Consider the following 19,085-nt stretch of genomic DNA (forward strand, 5'->3'; position numbering starts at 1 on the left):
CACCTCTGAAAATATTTGAGAAGTATCTCCTTCTCTGTGTCTCTCAGTGGTACACAAACACATAAATGCCTGCAGTGAGTGCAGAGAAGATAACTGTGCTTTAGTTTGTATAACATGTTGATGAAGATTCTCAGTCATCCAGGTCATCATCCGTAGAGAAGATTGAAGCAAGGCGTCTGGACTTGTAGAGTTTTCTAGAAGACGTTTCGCTGCTCATCCAAGCAGCTTCATCAGTTCTAACTGTTTGGTGGGGAAACATGGTTTATATGTGGTTACAGACCTCAGTGGGTGGGTCTGGGTAAAACTTTAAAAAACTTACAAACAATAGCACTAAATGTTTCCATACTTACCTGTGATGATCTGGCTGACTTGGCCAGGTGTGTCTAACGACTGGCTAACGACTATGAAACTGCCGGAGGGGGACTGGTTGACAGCCCTTTGTTCTTACTGTGAGTCTGTGCAAACTTCCTGGGAATGGATGGAATCACTGCATTGTATGTGGTAGAAAGATGGTGTCTGAGGCCACCACCTCTGTTAAGGGAAGGTTTTTCCAGCTTAACATAGATGCTTCACTGACTCCTCTTTCATACCACCTTTCCTCCCTGTCTAAAATGTGAACGTTGTTGTCCTCAAAGGAGTGTCCTTTGTCTTTGAGGTGGAGGTGAACAGCTGAGTCTTGTCCTGAGGAGGTGGCTCTCCTGTGCTGAGCCATTCTTCTGTGGAGTGGTTGTTTAGTTTCTCCAATGTACAGATCAGAGCATTCCTCACTGCACTGGACTGCATATATCACATTGCTGTGTTTCTCCCTGGGAATCTTATCCTTCGGGTGAACCAGTCTCTGTCTCAGTGTTGTCATAGGTTTGAAATGGACCGGGATGTCATGGTTGTTGAAGATCCTGCGGAGTTTCTCTGATACTCCTGACACATATGGAATGGAGATGTTCTTTCTCCGCCTGGTGTCGTCCTTCTTCTTGTTGTTGGGGGGTCTTGTTTTGTATAACTCTGATCACTAATCATTTAACTCTTTAAAGGTCGGGTAGGAGATTTCATTCTGATGTGCGTTTTGTTAAATTAGTGTAACTTCTCTTTACAATCCGATAGCAACCAATCAGTTTGGCAGTTTCTCATTAAAACGAAGAATATGAATCATCTGAAGCTATAAAACACTAAAAACATCAGCCAATCCTCCGGGTGGACCCTGCGCGGAGTATTGGCTGGTTGTCACTCTCTTCCTGCTCTGCGCGCACCAGAGAGGTACGTGCATGATGGCCGAAGTCACAGACCGCAGCTCGTCTTCATGTGATGCGTGTCCATGTGATTGGGAGGCGTGGCTTCGGGGTGAGCTCCGAGAGAAAGGGGCGTGTGTTTACTTTCCAAATCTGGTCGACTCTTACTGAGTTTTCAAAATCTCCTACTCTTTAAACTGTATCCCACAATGCATTCTGAACAATAGTGTACAAGTGAAGGTCAAGGAGGCCCAGTGGGAGGATTGATGGTGCAAATCAGATGTACTCTTTTATGTGCAGTAGTCATTAAGGCTCCTCACCGTGTCCTTTTCTTTGACCTGCTAAGAGGTTAAAGATGGTGGTGACAATCAACATATATATAAATATAGCTCTTCTTTCTGTATGAGCTGCTGTTTCTGGAAGATTTTAGCTAATACTGTGTCCTCTGTAAAAGGCATAGTCAGTAAATCACATGAGGGGCAGAACAGAGACATCAGAAGTGATTGTCGTTCTGCACACACACACACAGACACACACATTTGAGCTGATGACTGTGATTATTCCAGCACTTCAGTGATAGGACAGATTTTCCCTGCCTACTCTCACACAGACACACACGGTGGATTAGCTTCACATCAAAGATGAGACACTCCGCAGGACGACACGCTCATATAACACAACGTGCAGCACAGTATGGATTATATGTCTGCATGTAAATTATCTGGAGGCAGAAAGAACACATGCCGTGCTGTCAGCCTGAAGCATCAGGCAGCACTGACAACAAAGAACCGGTAAAACCTGCAGCTAATCTTTGCACAATGCCACATTATTATTATTATATATATATGGAGGAAAGTGATGCCTGAAAGTCAGAATATACAATGCACAGCAATAAGAGGTCAAAGGTCAGACCTGGGATGGAAATAAATGACCACCATCGTCATTATCTAAACAAATAATATTATTTAAAGTCTTCTGCCTTCATGTAACTTTGCCAAAGAGTTTATTGTTTGATGATAATTCCAATGTCTGAGTTTAAATATGGAACAAGTATGCCCCCCCCCCCCATGTTGTCACAGCTGATGGTTTAGTCCTGTGCCTCCATCTTTAATCAGACTCCACCTGTTTGGGCCAAACCAGGAAGAAGGACCCCAGAAGCTCCACAGCAGGTAACCCAAAGAAGCACCCAGTGCAACTATTTCAGCTGATGATGGGGACTAAATGTAGACTAAAGTGGCTATGATCACTTATTTTAAATGACAAGAATAGTGAAATGTTTAGTGCATGTGGAGCTCCAGTTCAGGTTAGTAACACCTGTAGAAAAATGTTGATTCCACTGTATTTCTGTCATTCTAACTGTTAACAGACGTGTAAACGCCTGCTCTGTTTACGTGGAGTTTCTTTCCTGCCCTGTCACAAACATTTTATTGCACTTTGATTCGACTTTTGACTCGATACAACCTTCGATTCAACGCTCAAACTTTTATCTGCATTTCCAGTGGGCGTCCAGTAGATGGCGACATGCGCCTGTTATAAAAGCCCCTCATGTTTCACAGTGACTGTATGTGTGAATCTAAAGCTGCTTCTCTGCTGCTACTGTTAAAACACCAACATATATTACAACGTGGACATGTTTATGTAACAAAATATGTAGTTTATCACAGCTTTGCCCTCCTGTTGGTGTCAGCAACAGTTGGTGAAGAATTTACTTCTTATTATTATCAGTAAAATCTCTTCTTTCAGTCGAAACATCCCCAATACTTTACACGACTGACTCACATTATTATGATCAGAATGGTTTTCCACATCAGCTCCCTCTATTAACCGTGATGCAGCTTCTGCAGGAGCCTCAGATGGCCGCGGTGAAGTGGGAGGAATATTCATGGCTTCTCGAGAATATAACAGAAGATCAGAGGGAGAGAATGAGTGAGAGAGCACGGGGCCGTGTGTGTGTCTGTGTGTGTCTGTGTGTGTGTGTGTGATGAGTGTCTGTGGGAGGGGATGGGGGCTCGTGGAGAGGAAAAAAAAATCAAACCCACCCAGAGCTCTTCGTACGTCAGCGTTCACATCACAGATGTTCCCACAGACACTCAGTGTGGGTTGTGGGCCGAGGCGTGTGGAGAGCCAGTATGGCTTGAATTGACTTACTTTTCAGAGTGTTTGCGTAAATTATAAAAAAATAACTAAATGTTGGCCTTTCTATCTGCGTGCGTAAATGGAGACCTGACAATGAAGTGATGTCTTTTATGTAGGTGTGTGGGTGTCAGAGATGACAAACATGGATGTGTGTGTAATGTACATCCCCTTAAATATTTTTTTTAAAGTCACAGAAAAGCAGAACTTGTGTGGGTTCTGTTTCCACGTCCATGACCAAAAAAACACTATCAGAGGAGTTGTTATTGATGGAAATCAGACTATTTTAAATACGTGTCAGATGAAAGGAGGTTAAAAACCTTCCTCTCCAAAACAGCGTGAGGTAACAGCGCGCACCAAACCGCAGCCTTCAGAAGTGGTTTCAGTGAGAAAAGACTAATACGCCTTTTCAGCCCAGATCAGCCGTCTTGTTTACTTGCACGTCACTAACTACCTTTTTAAAGGACAGAAATCCCCCTTCGGATTTCCTGAGACCACTTTTGTACACAACTTCTCTGTCTGGCTGATGGTCACACACAAAAAACATTTCCCCTGCGTGACACCAAACACGCCCCAGCTTCATTTATTCCATTATAGTCCATTATAAATATTGCCTTTACGTCTGAGGTGTGTGTGTGTGTGTGCGTAAAAATTTTGTGGTGTGGCCTCTGGCTCAAATGTCTTAATGACTCATTTTACATCTACTTGAACGTGGGACTTTTCCATCTTTTCGTGCCGCACATTTTTGGCCAGTGATGCGTCTCTCCAACCAGAATGTTGTCCTTGGCAGCGCGCGGAGCTCCATCCATCCATCCATCCACACAGATGCTCCTGCGCGCTCCGAACGCCCACTCCTACCCCACTGCTCTGCCAAGCGGCGTGGCATCTTGAGACGCCCCCGGCATTCCTGAAGCCGCTGTCACTTCCCTCTGGTGTGTTGCAGTCTATCAATTATACTGACACCTTTTAAATATGACTTTTTGGCGCTGGAGTGTCAGCAACAGGTTGCAGGCAAACAAATCAACAAGTGTTAATTTTTAGAGTCTTTATACTAGACGCACTTTTTTGTCAACTTTTTTTCTATTAGAGGTGAGACCATGGAGCGTACTTTGCTCCATTCTGTTTAAAGTTGCGCAACTCACAAAGGAAATTCCGCCACCCTCATCGATACAGCACAGGGAGGGGCGGAGCTGAAACCAAGTCTGCAGTGTTACCTGGGCGGGGGTTCCCAGAAATCCTCCCCTGTGACGAAGTACTTACCAATATGCCCATATATGGACAAGCCCGTGCGTAATAAGGAAAGGCGTGGATTACGCACGGCTATACGCTCCGTGCGTAAAAACACTGAATTTGCTTCCTCATATAGGGGAGGGGGCAAGAATAACTGTTCCCACTCATATTTCCTCGCTGTATGTAAATTATTTCAAACATAAAAACAAACACAAATAGTTTTTTTTTTCATTTGAAGACACTTTACTTAAATATCACAAAAAAACATCACAGAAAAAAAGGACAATGTAAACAATGGACATCATCAGTTTGTCTGGATCAACCGGACAAACAAAATAATTTACACTTTGAATAAATGCAGCATTGAATGACAATATCAGTTGCAAAAACAAAAAAGTACAAAGTAATACAATAATCATTCCCATTTTCTACCATTAGTAAAACCGGCTTATGGGCCAGGCCCGCCGTGTTGCTCAGTGTCAGCTCAGTCTGGATGCTGCTGTGGATTCTCGGGGTTGAATTGGTCCTATGAGCGGTGTCCAGCATCCGGAAGTACCATTTCAATCAGTCTCTCCTCACCCTACAGAGCCGTCTCGGTCTCAGCCTTGTGTGGCTGACAACACACCTGCCGGTGTTCCAGTGCTGCGCGTGCAGAACTCCAGTGTTATTACTTTTCAGTCTGTTAGTAGTCTCTGCTGTTTAAAACGCCTCCAGCTTGCTCGTCAGCATCAGCTGACAGCCGCTGCTCACATGTGTCAGGACCTTCTGTTTGAGCTGGGCGACCTGATCCCGGAGCACCGACGCCGTGTTGGACAGCCCCGCGTTGTCATTCTTCAAAACTTTCACCTTCTCCTCCAGCCGGGCGATGCGCTCCAGCTTGCGCCGCCTGCATTTGGTGGCAGCTAGCCGGTTCCTCAGCCTCTTGCGCTCCGCCTTGATCCGCTCCTGGGTCTCCAGGTCTATCGGGGACATTGGAGGCGAGCCGTCGCTGCTGAGGAGGTCGGGTACGGTCTGAGGCTCCTCTTTCAGAGCCACAAGCCGCTGTGGATGAAGTCCGGAGCCCTGGAGAGGGTGCGGGAAGGGGTGCGTGGAGTTCTGCGGGTGGCCCTGCTGGTGCGGCGGCAGGTAGCTGATGGTGGCGGTGGGGTAGCTGGATGCGGAGGACAGGCTTGTGTTCGGGCTGTAGGCGTTCAGTGTGGTGTAGATGGGAGGTTCGGGCTGCAAGGCGGAACCGAAGACACTAGAGGCCGCCGCCGAACACGTTGTAACTCCACCGGCTCCGATGGACACGTTAGGAGGAGGCATCTGGTTCATCTTGTGGAGCTCATCCAACGCCTTCACAAACCCCTCCGCGAAGCCCTCCTGCTCATCGGTGATGCCCCGGTTGTAGAAGTACTGTCCCGGGGTGGGAGTGGTGATCACACCGTTACTGTTTTGGATGATGAGCCTCTCCAGCTCTGGAGAGGCGAGCTTCAGGGATCCCACGTCCTGTTGCTGCCCACCCTGGTACGGGTCTGTCTCGGCTCTCAGCTGGGATTTCAGGTTGCGATAGGGTTCTGTCAAGTTCAAATTCATATTCTGCTTTAGCAGTTTGTAGTCGTGCATTGCTGCATCTGAGTGGCCGTAAGCCGACAGAAAAGAGTCGTCATGATAAAAAGGCTGTTCCATCTTTGTAGACATAAAGTCGTAGGAGAAAATGAAGCTTACCAGCTGCTTATAGACACACAGTCAACAAAAGTCAGTGTCAGCAGACAGCATGCATCAACTCTTCTCCCCTTAAAAAGTGTCCCAGAATTTAAAATCAGTCGCCCCCCAAAAAATACCAGTCCAACAGAAGCTGTCAGTGCCAGCAGGTACGAGTCTGGGTCCAAAGTTAAATCTCTGCGCGCCCGCTGAGTCTCTGTGTTGTTGAGGTGTGTTCAGGCGGGTCAGCGTTCGCCTTTTTATAGACGGAACAGACGTGCGCTTGCTGCCAGGGCGGTGCGGCGCTCTGATTGGCTGGAGAGCCCCGGGTCTCCACGCCTTTCAGAGCGCGACGTCAAGTGACGCTGATGCCGGGAAGAGGCGACTGTAAACAAGCCTGTAGGCAAGAGAGCACACCGAGGAGGGACCGCAGCCGGAGAGCGGCGGCAGAAACAGAAAACCCCGCTGCGTCTGTGCGCCTTTTATGAGCTTTGTTATAAAACGGGTTATTCTGTCAGCTCAAATCACTCAAATCAGTCATTCATTATTTTTTTTGAAGCGTTTGAGTTCATTTTAATGTTCTTTTTTTATTTTATTCATTGTATATCACCGGTGTTTTTATAAAGAGCTCACAGTGACCCTCTTTGTGAGAAATACACACTCTTGTTTATTGTGATCCCATCCTGTGAGAGGAAGTTATCAGGCCTATATATGGGCATAGTGACGCAGCAGTTCCTCTCTTGGAGAACCGGGAAGCCACGCCCCCCTCCGGGCCTCATTCCAGCAGCATTCCTGCTCCTGTATAAATCCATGTGAGAGATAGTTAGGGACTTTCTGCCTCAGCAGGCGGGAGACGTGAGACGGCACATATCTGTCTGTGTTTACAGACTGCAACACACTTTCTAATCCAGAATAATAATCCTAAATCTGATTTATTGTGAGGGGAAGAAATATGAGAATAAAGAAAGAAAGAATTGACATCATAAAACCAAGAAGGCACACAATAAAATCAGATTTTATCATCACTTTTACATTCATGTCTGTTTATCAGTGAAGACTTTAGATGGTTAATAAATGTTTTTACTGAGGTATAATTAGACCTTTATGTCAATAATTAGGCTGGGTACTGACCTTTAACCTCACATATCATTTTTTGTAATTGGGTCGCCTTCGTTCTGTGTGTGGAGCGGATTTCAGAATTTGAGATTTGTTTTGTTTGTGGCTTTATTTCAGAAAGTTGGACTGAAGGAGGAAACTTCCACTCTCTGGCTGCTTTACGGTCTTAAACGAGGCTACGCTGTAGTGACACACACCGCTGGAGCAGAACAAACCTGCGGTCAGTAACATTTCCTCCTGCAGCATCCAGGACAGGACTGCTGCTGGAGACACCTGCTTTCATCCTGAACAGGATTTTTTTTTTTTATAAAATACATCTGATCCGCAGGTGGAGAAATCTGCTCAGAGGAGGGAACGTGATTCCTCAGCAGCGCACCTGTTTCGGCTGTGCAGAAGGAAAGCTTTTGTCTTCTGTTTGTACTTCTTCCAACGCCCACACAGACGCAGGCTGCATCCCGTCTCCCGTCGCAGACAGAACGAGTCAGGTAGGATGCTTAGCTGAATGCTGCGGCTGCGAGTGAGGAGTGAACGCACATTAACACTTCCATTTATTTCCCCTCATACAAAAGAATACAATACACATAACATCGTTAGAATGATCACACCACCCACCATCTTCCAGATGTGTCCTCATCACTATGAATTAGATCCTACTTGACAACAGCCATTGTTACAGAGCTCTGTATCTGTAGCACTCTGAGGATCCTTTCTTTGCAGACCTCCTGGACCTCTATTACAGGGTTACTCTATCGGGGTCAACCACTGAGCTCCTCCTCCTCCTCCATCCTGTTGGAGAGGTGTCAGTGTGAGGGTGTAGATCAGGTGAACAGGTGTTAGATGATGGTGGACTTGTGGTCTGGATCTTGTTGGTCTCCTCCTGTAGCTGCCTCAGAGATCAGTGTAGTCGGCCCCTGTAACAGTGTGACCCCTTTTCCAGGTGGTCCAGCAGCAGAAAACAGAGACCATCACCTTGATGCAGACCTCACTGATTTGGAGACTCTGTCTGTTTCCACTGTTTGGATTGTTTGGGCTCATCTCAACCAGAAACCACCCCAGGAATAGCAAACTGTCTCTAAATCTGCGCGCTGACAGTTTGGTGATTTGTAGTTTGTTGTGGGCACGTTCCTGGGAGATACCCAGCTCTGTGCCGACTGTGTTATTAGGTCAGGTCCGGGGGGTCCTCCTTTAAACTGGACGAAGCTCCCTCCCCTCATGATGCCACCACATCCTCTGTTTTTATCCCATAACTGTGTGTGTCCCTGTACAATAGGCCGCAAACTTATCAATCATTTAAAGTGTGAAACGGATCTCCGCAGCTCCACCTAACCTTTCACACTCTCACCCACAGACTGTCAGCCTGGCCTTCGCTGTGTTGGCTGGATCAGGCGTTTCGACAGGCAACCCCCCCCCCCCCCCATGGCAGTGCCTCGTCGCAGCTACCCTGTAACAACATGTACTTGTTGTAAAAAAGCACACGCTGAGATATTTGCTCAGACAGACCCTGTTATCATGTTCAGGCCTAAAGGGAATAGGCTGCTCAGCGATCCTCATGTCAGGTAATTCTCTGGTATCCACAGCGACTCTTTTAAATCTATGGCTTTTTGTCAGTAACCATGGGAATACACGTAAACAGAGGAAAACAACAGTTCCTGGCAGTGTCATGCCTCCGTGCAGCTGCCTGTGTTCTGATGCTGCTCTGCTCAGGAGGGTTTAAGGTTGTTTTTTTTTTTTTTAAATTCAGCGCTGCGGTTGGAGGTCGACCACAGTCTCTGTGACATTTTGGCACAGCAGCAGCAGCAGCAGTACAGGGTCCAGAGTGGTGGTGAGTGTTTACGGGAACACTCGTGAGGTGGCACTGTGCCATCCTGCCAAATGTTAGGCAAAAGCAGCCAACCAGTGGGAGTGACAAATGTGCGGAGACAGATGTACGCCGTGTTTAATATGTCACATTATTGTTTTTGCGTCTACTTAATCATCATCAATCGTCAATTATGAACATTGCTAACACGAATTTAAAGCTTTAAAACAATGTGGTGATGAGCTTTGGTGAAGAAAAGTAACCGACATCTTAGTCACAGCTTCATTAGTCACCTCTCTGTTTAGTCTGTTTAGATTCGGAGTTCTGCTTTTTTTTTTTTATTGTATGATGGCCCGCTCCAGAATGTGTATTTTTTTTTTTTTTTTTTTGGTGAATATTTCCTGGGCAAACTTTCAAAAGTGTTGCAGGGCAGGACGAGCTTCTTGGCAGCAGACTCGGAGTTTAGCAGTCAGGATCAGATGGATGAGAGCCAGAAGGAGCTGAGTGTTACCTGCTCTGGGTCCTGGGTGAGTTTGGGAAAGGCAGGGCCTGAGGGTGGAAGGAAGCTGTTTACCGTAAGATTAAGAAAAGTGTATGTGTGTGTGTGTGAACAAGCACATATATCACTTAGGGTGGAGTATGACCACAGTGTGAACATCTGCATGCAGGGAGGAGATAACATTCTTCTCTGGAAATTCTTTTTCCCTCCTCATTCACACAATATTTGGGAAAATCCCCTTAATTTCTTCACCCTATAGGCTTTGTCTTGCAACAAAGCAGGCTTTCACAATACGGTGCTTATGTGGAGGACTGAGCTGTCCTCACCTCCTCCTCTCAAACCGTCCCATTGTGCATTGCCACCTCTGCACAGCTCTCCTTTTGTCAGCAGCTTTTACTGGTCGTCTGCTCCTCCACAACACTGCAGCCCTTTCTGGCTGGGGAGATGGCTCCAGCTCTGTGACTCAATGCAGCCGGGGCCAATCAGAGGTCAGTTAAAAAGCCCTGCAAGCTCGCTCCTCACTTCAGAGTCTTTCCTCTGACCTTCACAACTCCTCAGAACGCCCACTCAGCAGGAAAAAAAAAAAAAACCAAAGCTGTGAAAGGAGGGGGAGCGGGTGGGCAAGGCCGGGCTCAGGCAGTCAGATGAGGTTTGTTTGTGAAGTGCCCTCTTGACATAGCGGCTGACTCCTTCATATGGACATAATGGGGCCTCTCATCCACAGCGTTGCTGTTCTCCTTTGTGACTGTGGTCACTCTGTCGTCTATTAATAGAGTGATCCATCATCATCATCATCTTCATCATCCTCGTCAACATCACATGATAGGCAATGCTGATATCACTGCTCCTCTGAAGGCTAAAGTTCATGAGCTTTATAATCGGAGACGCTTGATTGACTCCAGCTCTGACACGCATCACTGCGTCTGGCTGCATCTGTACCAGCATCTGTACTATGTGGAATCAGTGAAATAAAACAAAAATTATCCACGATTTGTAAACAAATAACAGCTTTGACCTTATTTGAAAGACAAGTTAGCATGCTAGTTAGCCTGGGCTGGTGGGCCACTGAAGCATTTAATCTGCCTTCAGCCTAATTGGAGAGGAAGAGGTAGGAACTGCATCCAACAACCAACCTGCATGACGGCCTCTAGCCCTCAGCTGATTCTACTAGCTGAAGGATGGTTGATCGTACACAGTGAGTGAGAGAGGCAGAAAGCAGCAAGAGGGGCCATGCTGGGTTAAAAACAATCCCCAGCTTGCCTGCTTTCCACTACGTAAGATTGTATCTGAGTGAGTGAGCTCCTGTCATTCAGCTTGATGAGCTTGACTCAACAGAAGCATAACTCTCAGCAACAAGCAGGGCCGGAGTGCAGCCCGGGAGTTTCATCCCCAAACCGGCCAACTTTCCCCATTGAGGAGGAATTTGCATAAATGAAACAGCAGCTAGCTCTTACAATGGCATTTTGTTAAGTATAAGTTCAGGCATGTTGGTAAGATAACAGGAAACACTTTAACAACATGTTTAATATAAAGATCATTACTTTAAGCTTGAAACCGGATGTTTTTAATGAATGGTGTGTTTCTACAAAATAAACTGCCTCAAATCTACTTGAAGTTCTTCTAGTCTGTGAGTCTCCAACCAGCCCCCTCATAGCCCCCATGAAGACCCCTTTAAACGGTCAATGCCTCTGTTGGCCGGCGTGTTTAGCTTGGTTCTTACTTTTCATATCTGGTGGAGCAGTGCATCAACTTCGTTTTACGATGATTTCAAATTGTTAATTTTGATTTGTGTAACTGATTCTTACACAAAAAAAATACAAACATATGTGCACCATAGCACAGCGCTAACCATAATAGTAGCTTCAGTATCAAGACAGAAACTTCAGGTACTACTACACCTTTTAAAGGAGTGTATGGTTATTGTACTAATAAACTGGTCAATGACAAGAGTTGTGTGTTTTAGCTACTGTGGGTTAGCGTTGTTAGCATTATTGGCTACGTTAGCACTTTAAAGGTTTGTGTTTTCATAAAAGAACAGTTCGTACTACTGTCTGTCTGATTTCTGTTGGACTTTTGGTTAAAAGTGGAGAATACCACATCCTTTTCTTTCACTCCGGCTCATTAAGGAACCGATCCATTTGTGCCGTCTTTCAGTTTGTCCAGCAGAATGTCTGTTTCCTGTTTTATTTCCTGGTTTAAATGTCAACGATGCTTGATATTTGGCAGATATTTGTAAGACTGAGTGATGGACACATAAAAATCTTATACCACTGCCAAAGGAAAAAAAACAAAAAAAACAACTTGCTGTTCGTACATGGGAAGACGCAGCGCTGTGCCTACGCCCATGCCCGGGGCAGTTCACGCAAGGAGAGCACAAGAAGTGCAGATGAGCCGAGCCTGGAAAAACAAATCTGTACATTTATCATCTGGAGACACATTTTCCAGTGTGTGTCTGTTACATTTTTAAATTGTTAATCTTTGCTCTGAACAGATGGGTGGCATGAAATCCATGCTGACACACCGGGAAACTTTCTTTTTCAGCAAGAAGTAAATTCTTTGATCATGTTGGAGTTGAAAGGGAAGACTTGTGTGTAGCTTTGCTGTAAGAATTGTAACCTCTGTGAGGCCAAACTGTGTCTTTTTGTGGAGAGTGATGCAGCAGTTCTACCTTCTCCTCAGTATAATGATTTTTGGGTGCTTTTTGGTGGTAAAAGCATAAAAATTACAACTCAACAGTTTCATCTCTTTCCAGAAATCATGACCGGGTTACACAAGAAAATCTGCAAATCTTGTTTTGAGCAGTTTATACCGACCTACGCCCATTGAAACGGATCATCGCGCTAATGACAGCGTGACTGGGTGTAATGCTTCTCACAGGTGGATGCACCCCATGTGCTGCGCAGCGTCATATCTTTGTGGATTTTGTCACCAGGCCATGACGGGATGGATGATAAGTTACGATGGCTTCATTTTCAGGCGAACTGTCCCTTTAACTCTGCAACCCTTGTTTTGCATGGGCCTACATCCACCCAGCTCACTGGGCCTGAAACAGCCTGCAGGAGCTGTGAGTCAGGTAGGAGCTCGCTAGCCTCGCTGGCAGGAAACAGGCTGCGCACTGAAAAAAAAAACCGGTTAGTCAGTGAAAAGTGTGGGTCAGTGATGTTAACGCCAGAGGTCAACACGTTTGGCTGTGTCCCATGGCCTTGTTTTGCTCCGTTTACACTGGCCTTCCTCTCGGTTTGTGAAGTGCGGGAACGCCACGGTAATGAATGCCAAATGTGCTGTTAATGATGTTGCCCTATTCAGAATGAGACGTTAAAAGCCAGGGAGCCTGTAGCACAAGAGGACATTTAATGTAACACAGGGGAGTGTGAGGGTGGAGGACAATTGGCTCCAGATCTCTCCTCAGTGTGTGTGTGTCTCAGGGGATGAGGGCAGGGATTCAAGATAGCTGCATGACCTTTCATCCTCACCGTCTTGAAGTGGCAAATAAGATATACTGCATGAATTCCTCCTCTCCAGTGAAGTCTGTGCTCATTTGATCCCAGTTTGCCGTCTGCCAAAAAACTTGGAGTTTCTCTTTGAGTGGGTCTTCTCAGTTATGGTTTGGCTCAGTCAGACAGCCACAGCTGCTCCGCCGTGTGAGTGTGTGTGTGTGTGTGTGTGTGTGTTTGCTTTCGGTTCTTTATCTGCCACATAATCAAAACATGGTCTTTGGGTTTTATTAAAACAAAATTCCTCCCGAGGATTGCCATGTCAGCCTCCGTGGAGCTCATAATCAGGGTTTCTTTAAGGCGATGATATAAATCATCATCCCAAGCAGTTTTGTCCTTATTTGGTAAATTCTGGCCAAAGTAGGCAGATTTAGAAAGCAGCTACTCCGTCATTTTCTGCTCTCACTTTGACAAATAAAACCAATGAATTGAAATTGAACATAAGTGTCCTGAGGAGAGATTAAAGAAAGGAGGACCAAGTGAGGAACCCTGTGGAACCCCATAGATGTGTCACATTAGGCTACCAGCAGCCATGAAGCACAAACAAAAGCTGGTGCACCTTAGCTGCAGGTGCAGTATGTCTTCAGTATACCGATCAGTCTAGTCCCACAGGGGGGAAATCCAGCATCAAACAAAGGATCTTTCAGTCTTTAGTCATCATTTCACAGGACGACTTCCTGGTTTGTTCTGTATTATCACGAATCTAATCAGAGCACCGAATCATTTCCTCAGCAAGATGCGAGTTTCCGCTAAGAAAGCAACATTGGGTTAAGAAGAGTATCCTGTGTGTGTGGGTTTTCGGAAGAAGCTAATAATAATAATACATCGAACTTATATAGCGCTTTTAGACGCTTTACAGACGCATTATTCATTCACACCACATTCACACAGTGGTAAACTAAACTTGTAGCCACAGCTCCCCAGGAGGAGACTGACGGAGACGTGGCTGCCAAGGTGCACCTACGGCCTCTCCGACCACCACCGATTCATCCATACCACATTCATACAAAGGCAATGTGGGTAAAGTGCCTTGCCCAAGGACACACAACAATGATTAGGGAGGAGCTGGGATCGAACCGCCAACCTTCCGGTTATTGGACAACTGCCCCTGCTCTACCACTGAGCAACTGCTGCCCACAAAAAATTAAAGAAGACCAAGACAGGAACCTTATAGAACTCAGTGTACCCGCTGATCAATCTGGTTAGGTTGCCAGTTGCTACTGGAACAATGTGTGGAGTTGATTGTGTTAAATTAGCTCACGTCATAACAAAATGTCGACTTTATTCAAGAAGGCATTACTTTGTGTCACTTTACTTTTGTTGTCAGTCGCAGTTTGTTTGTTTGTTTAGACAAGAAGGAGGCCAGAAATGAAACACATGTTGTGAGACAAGCTCCTCCCCCTTTTTCTTGGCCACCATAGTGACGAGTGGATAGCTACATAAACGGGTTGAATTCTCCGTAGATGTCAGATAAATGTTGTTGGTCATGATAATCACGGCTAACCTTTGAAAACCCTCCCCCCCACCTCCCATTCCACTGTGCCTATCGGTGTCTGCCTCACCCTCAGTGTCTGATCCACTTCCTGGTTTCCCTCCTAGTCAGACACTAAACAAACACAGAGGAAACGCTGCATTGCGAGACAACAGGACGTCATAATGTGGGTAGAACCAGACCAGGGAAGCCCTTCAGGGGGCATATAAATGATGGAAAGGTCGTAACCTCAACAGGAATGACGTCACTATTCAGCAAGGACTCAGAGGTGCAGAGCGTGAGGTGATGACTGAGGGGTGAATACGCTTTAAGTCACACACTCCGAACTCTCTTCCAGTCAAACAAACAGTCAAACAGTTACTCTCACTCACGTGTGTGCTCTCAGTTCATGGTGTTTGTCTGGTCAGGATCCACTGGGATGTTCTCGGGTTAGGGATAGTTCAGAGAAAAGCTGCAGAGCCAGCACTTTCTTGGGGCACATGCAGGTTTTACTGTCAACATGAAAAGACCACAGATTTTCTGACTTTGTCTGCGTCTGCAACTCCTGCTAAGCCTCGGGGAGCCTTTGCGTGATCCTGTAACTGAGCGCCATTCCCGCCGCTCGGGACCTGGCACGTCTTAAACAAGCCTGGACACGGATGCCCTGGAGTGAATCAGTGCCTGTAAAACATCATCCAACTCCCCCACATACACCCACATATTCCATCCACTCACACACACACACACACACACTACTCTCACTCACAGTCACACTCTTACTCACATATGTAAATGCACTTTTGCTGTTTTGCCAGCTTGAACTGAACGTACACAGCACCCTCAGCTCAGCCTGCTGCCAGACATGTTTTCGTTTCTCACCTCAGCTGACAATTACTGTTTGCGCTGGGACAGAAGTCTCGTGCTGAACAGACACTGAGGTCGGTATTAAGAGAAGTCTGCAGGTTCAGATGGGTGGAGGCGAGCAGAAGCAGCCACAGGCTGCACAATTAGCAGTTTGCGGTCTGTTAGCAGCACACTAATTACCTCACATTTAATGTAGTTTACCTTAAGTAGTGCGTTTAGGAAGCCCTGCTCCAAATATAGACTCTCACTGGGCAATTTAAGAGTCGCGTTTGGTCGCAAATTACGCTGTAATTGTTTGCAAGGCAAGGCACATTTGTTTACTAGTGATGCAAACACAGAACAGAGTGTGGAGGCTTTCACTGACATCTGGGAAAATAGGATTTAGACGAATCATTTTCGTTTATGGAGAAATGGATAAGGTAGATATCTCATTATTTCCTTATTCATGGCAGGAATTCTCAGTCGGAGAGCTGCCACGAGCCAGAAGAACTTCATTAACCCAAGTATGATGAGTAAACGTCTCATCCTCCATTGTTGCCACCACAGCTGCAGTCCCTCAATGGGCCACTAGAGGGTGGATACAAAAGAAAGTCAACCCCCGCAGACCTCAGTGTTAAAATATTCAATGCTTACAACCTGGTACGAGTTTTTAGCTTCTTTAACATATTATAACAGTATTTTTTGGATTTTTTTTGGATTAGCTTGGACTAGCAGCACCACAACCTTCAGAAATCCGAGCGTATGAATGTATGAGGGGAACATTGCTGTACATATTAGTCTATGGTTAAACCACACAATGTGACAGCTAGCATTAGCTTGGTAGATTAGCCAGGTATATGTTATTGCCTTGTTGAAATGTATGCGCACAATAATGCACAATTAAGTGCATTATTAGCAACTGGTATTGCTAACAATGGCTAACAACACCTTGCTTGTCCATCTGTTTGTACTGGAATGTGGAGTGTGATGTCATTCTGAGTTCGAGAATGCCATCACCGCTAGCATAGATTGTTAGCTTAGCATTAGGGATAAGCTAACTTAGCTACATTAGGCTACATTTAAACACTACTGTCCATGCATATGAATTGAGTAGACTAAACAGAGAGCTGTGGCCTAATGTTTAGCCTACATGATAGATGAGAGCGTTATTAATTATCTTACAGTTATATAAGCAAGTCCATTGTTTTAAGGGTTAGGGTTAGTGCTACAAACAGCTACAGAAACAAGGACACAACTCTTCAGAAGATGGTTTTCCCTGAAGTCGAGAACAAACAACATCTTCCCCCCTTTATATCTCACTCTGAAAGTTTGGACTTAGTCATCTTCACAGCGCCTGTCAAACAGTTCGCTGCTTTGTCATTGTCATTTGTCATCACCATGCCAGTCTGGGCAAACTCAGAGGTGTCCTCATTTATTATCACATCTACCTCCATACCAGGAGGAGTTCGTTCTTTGTATTTTATTTTTGCATTTTATCAACATTAAGTTAGAGGCTGTCGCCTCAGAACGCCTTCCACATGTGTGATGTTCAGGGCCTGGTGCTTCCTGTCACAGTTGTTTTGAAGCTCATGTTTTTAATGGGGATCTTTTTTGCTCGCTGTAAAGCTACGAGAACAGAAATAGCTATAAACAATGCCTGCCGGCTGCAGGCTCGCATCTGTAATGACCCCAGCCTTGTGATTGAAGAGGCCCTTCTAAAAGGCAGAGCAGGTGGAAGTGTAGGTGGTCCCCCCCCCAACCCCATCTCCCTCCAGCACTCTCATCACGCTGCATACAAACACACAGCTGTACCCGCAGCCTGCACACACACACACACACACACACTGTTAGTATACATGCTCCTGCTGTTTTCAGACTCTCTACACACGCAACGACTGTTACACTCGAAGAAAAAGTGCCATTATCGTCCTCGCTTTGTTACAGTGAGGATATATTAGGGAAAGATTTTTGTGCGAACTTGTACTCTCACATCGCACAAACACAGAGACATCTGCAGGGCGCCCGTCGACTTTCTCTTCTGCTCTGAGTAATAGTGAGAGTTGTACTCTCATCCCATTGACGTTCTGAGACAGCGATGTGGTCTGTGTGACTGTTTGAGAGTATCTCCATTCATCTATACGACAAAGCTGCAACGCCCAGAGACGCTCGAGAGGAAAACGAGAAACTCTTAAGGTGCAATCTCAGCCGGTATCTGCGCAGTCAGTTAGCTCTTTGTCTTTATCCTACCACAAGAACTCGATAACCGAACATGTCGGCTCAGCCTTTGCAGTTACTGACATACAGGGCTGTTCGTGCGTAATGCTGTCTGTGTGTGTGTGTCCAACTTTCATTTGATGCTATCTAGCTTTAACCTCTGCCAAGACTGTGATGATGAGCATTCAAATCTGTGACTCATAAACACTCTTGACATCTGATCCTGAATATATGGATGTGTGTGTGTGTGTGTGTGCATGTGTGTGCAGAGCTGAAATGGAAAAAAAGTCATTTTTGGATAAGAGGTTTCTTTGTGACACTGAAAATAAGCACAGATGCTGTATGTGGATGATTGCATGCAGGTGCACACACACACACACACACAGTGGAAGTCTGATGTTTGCGGCGAAGTGAGATGACTTTTACAGCTGAATACGATGCGAGGCCAAACCTTTTGTGGTGTTTCTGTTTAATCCATGAGCACGTAGCGTCACCACGGGTGGAGTGGAGCGTGCTCCTTCTTTTTCCACCATGGTGAAGCCTGCAGAGACAGCCTGCATGATGAACCCCAACCTCGAAAGGTTGCTCACACAGGGAGACGACTGTCATGATCTATTAACTCAGGGGTACACCGGCACAGAGCTGTATATCTCCCAGGAAAGTGTCCACAACAAAATGGCCGAGCTGTCAGCTCCCTGTGGGCCTGATGAGCAGATCCAGAGACAATCTGTCATTTCTGAGGAGGATCCTGAGAGATTTCTGCAGCAGTCTGTAAACCATGGATCAGACCTGGGTCCACCACCTCCAACCAGAGAGCAGAGAACAATCCAAACAGTGGAAACAGATCAGTGAGGTCTGCATCAAGGTGATGGTCTCTGTTTTCTGCTGCTGGACCACCTGGAAAAGGGGTCACACTGTTACAGGGGCCGACTACACTGATCTCTGAGACGGCTACAGGAGGAGACCAACAAGATGCTCCTCATGACCGCATTGTTTTTGTCTCTCAGTCCACAGGAAACAATGATTTCTAATCAATTTTCACTGCCAAGAACAGAGAGTATAGAAACAGGATGTTATTCTCCAAAGGTCAGAGGTCACGGTGCAGACAGTTAATTTCTGTTGTTTCTTGGGTTTCCTCCTCTTCCCTGGTCTCCTTCTCTATCCCCATTTCACTCATAATGACCCTTCTTTACAACATGCACCTGTGCCTCAACTCCCTGGAAATAAACAACCATGCTTACTATCTCTGATCCCCCCCCCCCCCCTGGATAACACAAACCACCTTGCCAATGGCCTTGATCAGAGGCACCATGTGCTTGCGGCTGCATTTGCTCACAGCGGGGGCAGCACTTCAGACCGATGCATGCGTGAGTGCAGC

General features: G+C 46.0%; 1 protein-coding gene and 1 long non-coding RNA gene across 6 annotated transcripts in view; one reads left to right on the forward strand and one right to left on the reverse strand.

Moving 5' to 3' along the window:
* Positions 1 to 2,347: 2,347 nt before the first annotated feature.
* LOC114439641 (uncharacterized) overlaps positions 2,348 to 19,085 on the forward strand; it is a 42,452-nt gene continuing 25,714 nt past the window's right edge. For 4 of the 5 annotated variants that reach the window (XR_003671078.1, XR_003671080.1, XR_003671082.1 and 1 more), the window contains exons 1-3: positions 2,348 to 2,395; positions 7,506 to 7,608; positions 7,717 to 7,873. This is a non-coding gene — a long non-coding RNA (uncharacterized LOC114439641). Of the gene's footprint in view, positions 2,396 to 7,112; positions 7,146 to 7,505; positions 7,609 to 7,716; positions 7,874 to 19,085 lie in introns of those variants that run through there. The other variant, XR_003671079.1, reaches the window with a different exon arrangement.
* Positions 4,825 to 6,496, reverse strand: junbb (JunB proto-oncogene, AP-1 transcription factor subunit b). The gene has a single exon (XM_028411715.1). The coding sequence runs from the start codon at positions 6,267 to 6,269 to the stop codon at positions 5,289 to 5,291; it is 981 nt and encodes a 326-aa protein (XP_028267516.1). The 5' UTR covers positions 6,270 to 6,496; the 3' UTR covers positions 4,825 to 5,288.

The sequence above is a fragment of the Parambassis ranga genome, chromosome 8 (assembly GCF_900634625.1).
Source record: "Parambassis ranga chromosome 8, fParRan2.1, whole genome shotgun sequence".
In the NCBI taxonomy this organism is placed as follows: domain Eukaryota; kingdom Metazoa; phylum Chordata; class Actinopteri; family Ambassidae; genus Parambassis; species Parambassis ranga.